The 12,556-nt window shown below is 43.3% G+C and overlaps 1 protein-coding gene across 1 annotated transcript in view; it reads left to right on the forward strand.

Moving 5' to 3' along the window:
* Nucleotides 1–12,556, forward strand: part of LOC142586382 (uncharacterized) — a 286,970-nt gene that overhangs the window by 231,463 nt on the left and 42,951 nt on the right. The window contains exons 8-9 of the mRNA XM_075697629.1: nucleotides 2,291–2,413; nucleotides 12,345–12,509. Of these exons, the coding sequence (XP_075553744.1) occupies nucleotides 2,291–2,413; nucleotides 12,345–12,509 (288 nt within the window). The remainder of the gene's footprint in view (nucleotides 1–2,290; nucleotides 2,414–12,344; nucleotides 12,510–12,556) is intronic.

The following is a 12,556-nucleotide window of genomic DNA, read 5'->3' on the forward strand; positions in this document are numbered from 1 at the left end:
AAATTTCACTCTTAATCTGGAAGGGCACCCTCTAATGATTGTCACACAGCATCGATTTCTTGGTATAATACTTGATAGGCAGCTATCCAGGGCACCCCACATAAAAAAACTCGAAAACGAGGTCAATGCCATAGTGACTGTACTTCGCAGACTTGCAGGCACATCATGGGACGGATCAGTATCGTCCATGCTGACTGTCTACAATGCATTAATACGACAAAAAATTGCATATTCCGCGCCCATCTTACATGGACTTTCCCCACACGTCAGAAGAGCGACTTCAAAGACTTTTAGCTATAGGACTACGTCTATGTCTAGGAGTTCCACGAGCGACTTCTAGTTCTCTTGTAATAGCTGAGGCTCGCCAATCACATTTCCAGTTATGCGAACTACAGAAACATGCCGGCATTATTTCCGTCTTCAAACCCAGCATAAAACCACCCATTGGCTCTAGACATAATAAAACGAGATATAAGTTATGTTCATATAGAAATTCAAGAAAATCTTCACATATTGCCACGAAATGAATTTTGGAACTCAGATATCGAATATCCTCCATGGCTGCTTACAGTTCCAAAAATCGAATTGTCAGTAGATGGGATATTCAGAAAAAGAGACATGTTCATTCAAGCTGCTCAGCAGCTAGCACTATACCAGATATATATGCGGTATTCAGGATACACACACGTCTATACAGACGGCTCCAGTACAGCAACCTCTTCAACTTCATCATTCATTATACCGCACCTCAACAAACAAGAACAATTTAAGTTATTTCGTGCGACTTCGTCTACAACGGCTGAACTGTTCGCAATCCTATGTGCGATAAAATTTATATTGTCACTAAGAGATGCGCAAAAATGGGTAATTTTCAGCGATTCACAGGCGGCTCTAACATCACTCTGCAACACAAAGGGGAAAACATTCAGTGACAGTATAATATATGAAACACTTAAAAACCTCACAAAGGCAAGCGAAGCGAAACATGCAATAGCATTCCAGTGGATACCAGGACATTCCAACATTCCTGGCAACACTGCAGCCGATGAAGCAGCACGACAAGCGCACCTCAAAGATGATACGGCTCCGCTCCCAATATCAAAGGATGAATTACGCTGCATTATAAGGACAACGTCTCTCAAAATCTCTAGAAACACTTGGTTTGACCAGAATTCTAAGAGCTCGGACTTATACCATATTGATCCATTTATTGAATTCAAATTTTCATTGTCATTAGATAGAACTATGGAAACCCTTATTCATCGATTAAGGCTAGGCACTGCCTACGCAAAGCATTTCTTACACAGAATTGACCGTGCGGAAACCCCCGAATGTGATTGTGGATTTGTAGACGAAGATATATATCACCTCCTTCTAGATTTCCCACATCAGGACACACCAAGAAGCCGACTTAAATCAGCGCTAATTAGATTAGACCGCAGACCTTTCAGTTTAAGGAAACTTTTGGGCCCTTGGCCAACAACGGCCTTGCAGAAGAGTGCTTTAAAAGCATTAAAGACTTTTCTTGAAGACAGCGGCATTGCTGGACGTGATTAGCGCTTTCATTGTTCCCTTCATTTCATTGTCACCGTATATATCCATCTGTTTGTGAATTATGTTATGTTGACTGTTCTGTTGTGACTGTATGTGATAATGCATTTACACGATGTATGTACCACCCACTGACTAGACAATGTGTTATTAGGCAACAATATTTTTTGTACTTTTGAGACTTTCAACTACGTAAGTGTGGAGACATTTGCATTGTATATTGTATGTACCATGTGTTCCTTACGTCATAGTCTTCCTGTGGAAACCTTGCGTAAAAGTCCTGGTGCTTGTGTGAAAAGACTATTTGATATGTAACCTTGAACCCTGTACGATGGATGACGGAACCACCCAAGATATAAGGAGTAGCCGGCGCCTTAAATTGCGCGCCAACATCTCCTTATATCACATCAATAAAAAAAGGAAAAAAGCCCTCCCACAATTAATAAATAATAATTGAGTCTAGAATAAGTATTACTATTGAAGGAAAACTATAGTTTTCTCCGAACCGTCTGGAAAGGCAACTAAAGAAGTATCCGTGTTGCGTGCATCGTGCTGGAAGGCTACAACCTCTGACAATTCGTAAGTGCTTCCTGAATGTGCCTCCCTCGAAACGCTGTCTTCGTCCTCATCCTTGGCAAACAGAAGCCACAGAAAGAGGAGGCCTAAGTGGCTCCGTAACTAATGTGACCCGCATTTCCTTCCGAGGATAATAAAATAAGGCGTTCTCCCTCGAAAACAGAGCTCCCATCGCCTCCCATCGGGGTCAGAGTGGACGACATCGGCAAGAGGTCGGCGCGGGTATCCTGGAAGAAGCCATTCGCCGAGGTCACTCACTTCCTCCTCCGCTACTGGAGGGAAAACGGTGAGCACCCGTTCCCCCGAAAAACGAGCAGCGGTACGGAAAGTACAGCTCGCGCACTCGCCTTTACAAAGGTTCGTTCCATTATTCAGTGGAAGGCATATCGACGTTTATCTATATTCATGATCGGCGTCTCCCCGAACTATGAAGTGCGGAATACTTAAGGAATGGTAATACGGGGTGACATTAAACATGTTCGCATCAGTTAAGAATTTCTGTGAGCACACGTGGGCACGCGATTCTACTGCTTGCTTACAGCCAATTTCTGTCGGTTGTCAAAAATAACTGACATTCTTTAAACTCTGCATTGACCTCATAGTCCTTGCATTGTCTAGAGGATCGGTCTAGCTTTTACAGCGCAAATAACACACGCAGGAGAAAGAAGCAAGCAAAGCGAGCGTTGACTTTTGGAAAGCTTTATTTCACAAAAATGACGGAAGTTATGTAGGAACAGCAACCACATGACCTTCAGAAAGATTCCTAAACCCTGCGACGATTTTTGAAGGTAATATGATGATACTAATCACTATAAACATGTCGTCTTCCAGACATAAAAGGTGCGCTTGTTGGCCCGTTCAGTTCTTGTCCGTGTGTAGAGAAAATAAAGTGTGACTTAGTGACAAGCTTGTTCTTACACCTTAGACTAGATGGTCGATGGACTTGTTTTCATAAGACCATTATTGTTATGGCAAGTGCAGGTGCTTTGTACAAATAAAAACAATGTCTGCAAGAACGTCACGTACCTTGACGATACCTCAGACACTATCCTATTGCCTTGAAGGTACCCATGGTCGAACTAACCGTATGTGAAGAGGTCCTAATGTCTTTTCTGCATGAACTTGATTTAAAGAAATCCACTGGTCCCGACCTCATGTCTAACTCATTGTTAAGTCGATACGTAGTCTGGGTATCTTAATATCTATTTAAGATATTCACACTTTCATTTGAAAGGTCAGTGTTACCAAACGATTGGTACAGGGCTAAACTAATTCAAATACACAAATCGGGTTTGAAAATAGATCTAAATAACTGCAGCCCAGTGTCACTAATGAGCTCATGCTGTAAAATAATGGAACATATATTATTTAAGGCAATAATAGCTCACCTAGACGCAAATGAACTAATCTACGCACAACAGCATGGCATCAGATAAGGTCTTTCAACTATAACTCAACTTGCTGAATTAATTCATGACATAGCTAACACAATTAATGACGATGGCCAATTAGATGCAATAATTTTAGACTTCTATAATGCGCTCTACGTGATTTCGCATCAGGATTTAATCACAAAACTAATGGCTTTTGGTATTGAGAACAAAATAATATCATGGGTTTTCAATTTTCTAAAAAAAATCGGGAACAGTATGTAGCAGCCGACCACCATCTTTCACAGCAAGTTGATGTCTACTCTGGAGTACCTCAGGGGTCGGTTTTTGCACCACTCTTGTTCTTGTTGTATAATAATGATATCCAATTTACCGTTAGGAACCCTGTGCAGAAGCGACTGTTCGCTGAGGACTGTGTTGTGGATGCAGCCGTACATGACTCAGTCAATCAAATAGAACTTAACAATTCACTGCAGACAATCTACTCTTGGGGTAACACTTGGAGCATAAAATTAAGCACAACAAAAGCCCCATTGCATCTCATTTACAAATAAAAAAGAGCCCCTTAATTTTACATATATGGTGGGAAGCACTAAAATCAACAAATGTAATCAGGTGAAATACTTGGGTATTGAACTCACATCTAACCCTAACTGGGAGTCACATATCTCAACCATATGTCAGAAATCTGAACGAAAATGTCACACTTGAGAAGTAAATTACGCACTATAACACCGCCGCATGTCAAACTAAATGCTTACAAGACACTAATAAGGCCATGCTTAGAATACGCTAATTCAATCTTGCATCCGCATCAAAAACATCACATTAATAAAATAGAACGTATACAAAAACTACCATTCAGATTTATATACTCGGATTACTCAAGGCAATCTAGTGTTTCATGTTTGCTCGCAAGGGCTAACCTTAAACACCTGTCGCAGAGAAGGATAATTTCACGACTAAAATTCATTTATCAGTTATACCATGGCCATTTCAACATAACACGTTCTGATTACTTGCGAGACCCTTAGAAACACTCATCGAGACCAAATCATTCCAAAATCATCCGCCAACCATTATGTCATATTAACGCTCACAAATATTCCCTTTTTTTCCATCGGCTATCTTTCACTGGATCAATTTGCCTAACGATAATATGTGCTGCGACAACACTCACTCTTTTTTTAACCTAATACAGTGTATTAAATTTTCACCATGAATAATTAGCAATATTATGTACCTTCTACTACCCCATTTGTGTACCCACTCTTGCGCAGGCTATAACGGGCCTGCAGTACATCCAAGTAAAAAGAAATGTTAACGTTCTGTAGTCACGTGACCTGCAGTGACCGGTCCTACTGTGTGCAACCTGTGGTGTGTGTGACATGTGCAATGTGTGTTGTACTTTATCCTTTTAGATTTGCCATCTTCCAATTTCGTACCTCCTTCCTCCCTCTCTTCCTATCTTCCATTTCTCTGTTTCTGTCCCCTCCTTTCTAAAGGGTAGGCAGGCGTTGTGCCCCTTCCGATGGCAGGTGCCAGCCTTCTCCTCGCTTTCCCTTTCCTGCCCTGTGTATATATGTTTTCTAATAATAATAATAATAATAATAATAATAATAACACGTCTATTTACTGCCTCGGTCTGTCTTTTCACGACAATCGAGATCCCAGCTCTCAGAGCTCACACGCAGGAGGGGTTCGTGGCATGCTGGCGAACGTACTGGGGCCGTACTATCGAAAGATTCTCTTTGTTCGATTCTATTAATTCCTTATCACCCGTTACAGCGAGCAGTAATAACAAAGACGACGTTTTACCAGCAAATAACGAAGGGCGGAAAGAATGGAAAAGCAAACAAGCAAAAAAAATATTGTTACATAATACGGCTTCTGGTGTAGTATACTTACGAAAGTTTTTTTTCTCCTATTGTTCTGGCGCTCCGTAGTTGGCTCGCCAGAAAACGCGTGCCTGTTTTAGCGCCCACGGGTAACTCGGTTGGACGGTTCCTAAGATATATATATATATATATATATATATATATATATATATATATATATATATATATATATATATATATATATATATATATATATATATATATATATATATATATATCACAATTCTGCTTGTGCGCCCATATTCTCAAAAATAAAACAAAGAACAGAAAAAGCTCTCAAGTTAGAATTGTTCGTAAGCGCAAGTTCGCGCCAATCCTGATAATGCACACGTTGTTAGCGAAGGCGGCCAACCAATGGCAATGAGCACTTCCGAATGAAAAGTTCTGTGAATTTCTACAGCCAGAGTCGTAGAAGGTGACGGCTACCGTTTTTACGAGGAAAATAGCTCATAAGACTCATGCACCGTGGTAGAGTCAGCCTGGCCCGACGTCAAAAACGCTGTACAGTTCTGAAAAGGTGCAGAGAGCATGACCAGATGTCATGGCCTCTCACCTCCCCAGCATATATTGCTTTTCCGATGTCAGACGGAGCAAGACACACATTTTCGGGGGCCCCTAACGGCCTTCGAAATCGTCGTTGAATCGCTGGCGTCATTACACGAGAGAGTTGTCGTGATGGGGCCTCTAAAAAAAGAAAGAAAGCGCGGGCAGGCAATCACCATCGGTTTTTTCTTTACCTCTCTCTGGCCGGCGTGCTTGTATTTTTGCGGGTCTTGTTGTGCGTGGCCAGCTCCTGGACGTATAAGGCGACAACGCATTTCGCCCTAGCTTGCAGGTGACTCTGAACGTGCCTCTGTTGGTATGTTTAGAGTACAGACCACTGCATTCTTCGAGCATTGTTATATTCTTAAGAACGCAGCCAAGGAACGGAGAAGGGCTGGAAAAGGTAGTTTCCTTCCCTGAGAAAAAAGAAAGAAAGGCTGGGTGGTCTCACGGAGGCGCTTTGCTCTTGCCTGCTGATCCACACCGAGGTTATGGGAAAGGCAGATCAAAGGAAAGTAGAGGAGGATAGAGAGAGATGCTGAAATAATACAGTGAAATGCGTTATCATTAGATCTGTCAAAGTGGAAAAAAGTGCGTGGTGTGCAAAGTGTGGGAAGCCGTTAACGTGGTAGAGTGCTACCATAAATATATATATATATATATATATATATATATATATATATATATATATATATATATATATATATATAGCGAAGCAACTGACCACGGCGGCGGTCAGACCTGCGACGCAGCAGAGGGTGCTAAGAATCACTGGCTCCGGACAGGCCGCTATTGGAATATGAACCTGGCAACGTTTAACGCTAGAACGTTATCTAGTGAGGCGAGTCTAGCAGTGCTATTGGAGGAATTAGAGGGCAGTAAATGGGATATAATAGGGCTCAGTGAAGTTAGGAGGCCGAAAGAAGCATATACAGTGCTAAATAGCGGGCACGTCCTGTGCTACCGGGGCTTAGCGGATAGAAGAGAACTAGGAGTCGGATTCCTGATTAATAAGAATATAGCTGGTAACATACAGGAATTCTATAGCATTAACGAGAGGGTGGCAGGTCTTGTTGTGAAACTTAATAAGAGGTACAAAATGAAGATTGTACAGGTCTACGCCCCTACATCCAGTCATGATGACCAGGAAGTCGAAAGCTTCTATGACGACGTGGAATCGGCGGTGGGGAGAGTGAAAACTAAATACACCATACTAATGGGCGACTTTAATGCCAAGGTAGGCAAGAAGCAGGCTGGAGACAATGCAGTGGGGGAATATGGCATAGGCACTAGGAATAGCAGGGGAGAGTTATTAGTAGAGTTTGCGGAACAGAATAATATGAGGATAATGAATACCTTCTTCCGCAAGCGGGATAGCCGAAAGTGGACGTGGAGGAGCCCGAACGGCGAGACTAGAAATGAAAATGGACTTCATACTCTGCGCTAACCCTGGCATCATACAAGATGTGGACGTGCTCGGCAAGGTGCGCTGCAGTGACCATAGGATGGTAAGAACTCGAATTAGCCTAGACCTGAGGAGGGAACGGAAGAAACTGGTACATAAGAAGCCGATCAATGAGTTAGCGGTAAGAGGGAAAATAGAGGAATTCCAGATCAAGCTACAGAACAGGTACTCAGCTTTAACTCAGGAAGAGGACCTTAGTGTTGAAGCAATGAACGACAATCTTGTGGGCATCATTAAGGAGTGTGCAATGGAAGTCGGTGGTAACTCCGTTAGGCAGGATACCAGCAAACTATCGCAGGAGACGAAAGATCTGATCAAGAAACGCCAATGTATGAAAGCATCTAACCCTACAGCTAGAATAGAACTGGCAGAACTTTCGAAGTTAATCAACAAGCGTAAGACAGCTGACATAAGGAAGTATAATATGGATAGAATTGAACATGCTCTCAGGAGCGGAGGAACCCTAAAAACAGTGAAGAAGAAACTAGGAATTGGCAAGAATCAGATGTATGCGTTAAGAGACAAAGCCGGCAATATCATTACTAATATGGATGAGATAGTTCAAGTGGCTGAGGAGTTCTATAGAGATTTATACAGTACCAGTGGCACCCACGGCGATAATGGAAGAGAAAATAGTCTAGAGGAATTCGAAATCGCGAAGGTAACGCCGGAAGAAGTAAAGAAAGCCTTAGGAGATATGCAAAGGGGGAAGGCAGCTGTGGAGGATCAGGTAACAGCAGATTTGTTGAAGGATGGTGGACAGATTGTTCTAGAGAAACTGGCCACCCTGTGTACGCAATGCCTCATGACCTCGAGCGTACCGGAATCTTGGAAGAACGCTAACATAATCCTTATCCATAAGAAAGGGGACGCCAAAGACTTGAAAAATTATAGACCGATCAGCTTACTGTCCGTTGCCTACAAAGTATTTACTAAGGTAATTGCAAATAGAATCAGGAACACCTTAGACTTCTGTCAACCAAAGGACCAGGCAGGATTCCGTAAAGGCTACTCAACAATACACCATATTCACACTATCAATCAAGTGATAGAGAAATGTGCAGAATATAACCAACCGTTATATATAGCTTTCATTGATTACGAGAAAGCGTTTGATTCAGTCGAAACCTCAGCAGTCATGGAGGCATTACGGAATCAGGGTGTAGATGAGCCATATGTAAAAATACTGGAAGATATCTATAGCGGCTCCACAGCCACCGTAGTCCTCCATAAAGCAAGCAACAAAATTCCAATAAAGAAAGGCGTCAGGCAGGGAGATACGATATCTCCAATGCTATTTACAGCGTGTTTACAGGAGGTATTCAGAGACCTGGATTGGGAAGAATTGGGGATAAAAGTTAATGGAGAATACCTTAGTAACTTGCGATTCGCTGATGATATTGCCTTGCTTAGTAACTCAGGGGACCAATTGCAATGCATGCTCACTGACCTGGAGAGGCAAAGCAGAAGAGTGGGTCTAAAAATTAATATGCAGAAAACTAAAGTAATGCTTAACAGTCTCGGGAGAGAACAGCAATTTACAATAGGCAGCGAGGCACTGGAAGTCGTAAGGGAATACATCTACTTAGGGCAGGTAGTGACGGCGGATCCGGATCATGAGACGGAAATAATCAGAAGAATAAGAATGGGCTGGAGTGCGTTTGGCAGGCATTCCCAAATCATGAACAGCAGGTTGCCGTTATCCCTCAAGAGAAAAGTATATGATAGCTGTGTGTTACCAGTACTCACCTACGGGGCAGAAACCTGGAGGCTTACGAAAAGGGTTCTACTCAAATTGAGGACGACACAACGAGCTATGGAAAGAAGGATGATAGGTGTAACGTTAAGGGATAAGAAAAGAGCAGATTGGGTGAGGGAACAAACGCGAGTTAATGACATCTTAGTTGAAATCAAGAAAACAAAATGGGGGGCATGGGCAGGACATGTAATGAGGAGGGAAGATAACCGATGGTCATTAAGTGTTACGGACTGGATCCCAAGGGAAGGGAAGCGTAGCAGGGGGCGGCAGAAAATTAGGTGGGCGGATGAGATTAAGAAGTTTGCAGGGACGGCATGGCCACAATTAGTACATGACCGGGGTTGTTGGAGAAGTATGGGAGAGGCCTTTGCCCTGCAGTGGGCGTAACCAGGCTGATGATGATGATGATGATGATGATGATGATGATGATGATGATGATGATGATGATGATGATGATGATGATGATGATGATGATGATGATGATATACACTGGATCACCATTATTTTCACTTCGCTCCTCGAAGAGGCAGGACGTGTGTTGAACGAGCTCCTGAACAGTACTTTTAAATCATGCATCCGGGACCTCAAAGACGTGCGACGTAATGCTAACATATTTTTTTCACATTTACCGGTAAATCGCAACTGCATTTCTTTTTTTTCGTTCAATAAGGCGTACTGTTCATCTTCAGGTTGCAACGCTGCTTGATAGTACCAAAAACTTGTGCGACGTGAGCACGAAAAAGAACCGCTACAGGGTTTAAATTCTGTCTGGTGCCACGTGTATCCACAATTTCCCAGTCCTGTTGGCATATCGATCACGTTCGCGAAGGCAGACAGCACGATGCGCGCTAGAACGTCCCTCCACGAGCGGTAATTGCACTTGTTAGTCATATACTATTTGTACAGCCTGTAAAAGCTCAGTTTCCAATCCCTGATCCAACCGAGAGAAATAAAATCTGGAAGTTGTCCGTAGCTGTATCGTTGGCTCCGAGAGGCAGCCAAACGCATATTTATTTACTTTGTGGTTATGCCGCTGAACACGACCTACTTGGAATCAGCATATCGAAAAACTAAAGGAATTGCTTCGCACGGGTCTGCCAGTAAAGTGGTAGCTCAGTAATGGTTTGAAAAAGTTGAAGATGTGTAGAAGCTAAGAGAAGAAGGAGGAATAATAATGTACTTGGAAACAGAGGTGCCTTCACTTTTGTGATATTGTCTTAGCCGGCATGCGCACACTTTAAAACCACTTCCTTTGTCACGTGTTTGTAAATTTGCTATACATTTACTGGAGCAGTGTTGCGCTGTTATAAAAATAGAAAGAGAAGTAAACCCGCGTATTCGTTGTACCCAATGTACCCAATTTTATCGTACCCCCTGTAGTCGCACTATTTTTTTCTTGTCGTTTTCTTTCTTATCTTTTCAGGTGGCTAAAAATACTCCTCATTAGGTGCAAGGAGTATTTATTTTACGTCTCCGAGGAAAGCGCTGTTCTGTATACGAGTGGAGGCGCATACTCCATCAAGGCATTGTAATTTGGCTTTTTTATGTGTTGTCGGAAACATCTTAGATGTTCAATAAAGATTTATTTGATTTCTCAATTACAATATTTAGCACTACCTTTATATTTAAGTCAAGGTCATACCTTTATTCACGTGTTCTTTTCCACCTTCAAGCTAGAAGCGTTACCTGAAATGTACACAGCATTAACGTTTTCTTGACCTCCGACATCGCATTATTATTTTAAAAAGTAAGCAGGTATTTTAGTAAAATTGACAGATCCGTCCAATTCTACCCAATCCTTCCTATAGCACTGTGGCTCTCACAATTTATTTTCCTTTCTTTTGTATTCGATTTAAAAAAATGAAAACGGCAGTTGTGCTAGCTACGCACACTGCGCTCGAAAACAAATATATTGCATTGGAATGGATGTGTACGCCTGCGTTTGAGTTCACTATACAGCCCACTTTCATAATCTAGCATCACAAGTGTTGAGCGTTGCATCGAAGTAGTGTGGGGAATTGGGTTGGTTTGTAGTACATATTGGACGAAAAAGAGCGCCGTTGCGCGTCCGTTATTTAATTTGTTCCTCTTCTACCAGCACTTTCCTTATGTTTTCTACGGGCATTTTCTAGTTCCATGGCCATGTAATCATGGTATGCAACATGAATAATTCGCTAACTGAACATAAGGTAAAAGCAGAAGTTTTGACAGCACAGAGAAACACTGCGCAACATTTAGCTATAGAATTCAATGTATCGTATATGTAGACATGGGAGAGATTTTCTCGCCTTACATACATCCGTCTTAAATTAGCACTAACACCGTGAGGAGGACAGCGAATCATATTGGCAATAGCATCGTCCATTCCCTTACCCCCCCCCCCTTTTTTTTTTTGTTCTTGCTTCGTACGTGGCGATCCCCAAACGTCTGGACCGTTCCCTTAGGAAAAGAGACAAATCCCATGGAGCGGACCTGACGGCCACTTCATCGCCCCGCCTTTCTTTTCTCGCGTGCCATTCCTTGTCCTTTGTCTCGCCGCCCACAAACCTCGTCTTCCCTGCGAGAGCCCCAACCGTATTCCGCACACGTTTAACCTTTGTGCGGCCTAGCCATCCTTTCTTTTTTTTTCCTCAAGCTGTCCGCTCCATCAGTATTTATTCATTTCTCCCTTCGTCCGGAGGCGTAAGATCAATCATCCACAAGACCCTGTCACACGAACACGAAACTTTTTTTCCCTTCCCGTTCCATGCACCTCTTCCCTGGCAAACTTTTCTGTTCTTCCGAACGCTCTGTATGCTTATTCGACAACAAGATCGTACACTGCTGTGGCAGCTGTGCTGTCGCCCACCAACCAGGGACCAAGCTCGCACTGTTGTTTCCGCGTGAAATCTGTACGCGTGACTGGCAGCGACAAGTGCCCTAGCCAGTGATGGTAGCGAACAGTCAGTTTTCGGCCAATCACGAATCAATCCTCAATCTGCGATCAGCTCCTGGATGCGGCCTCCGATTGGATAACAACAGTAACAGGCTTTACAATGCTGCATGGTTCTAGCATGGCGGGCGTCCATTCGCTGACCGTGCTGTGTCCACAAAAGCAGCAGCGTGCGCTGGTGCGCCAGCGGCGGTAAACGAATCAATTTCCCGTCTCGCGACGTTGACAGGCCGCGGCCGGAAGCTGTCCAGCGCCACGGTTCCCGGCACGGAGACGTCCGCGCACCTCCAGGACCTGCAGCCGGGCTCCGAGTACTCGGGACACATCGTGTCGCAGAACGACGTCGGGCTCAGCGGGCCCTCGGTGGCCGTGCACTTTGTCACCAGCGAGGAAGGTGCGAGCCCCGCGACCGTTTCTCGCTTTGGTGCCGCTTTGAGGGCT

This window comes from Dermacentor variabilis, chromosome 6 (assembly GCF_050947875.1).
Source record: "Dermacentor variabilis isolate Ectoservices chromosome 6, ASM5094787v1, whole genome shotgun sequence".
Taxonomy (NCBI): Eukaryota; Metazoa; Arthropoda; class Arachnida; order Ixodida; family Ixodidae; genus Dermacentor; species Dermacentor variabilis.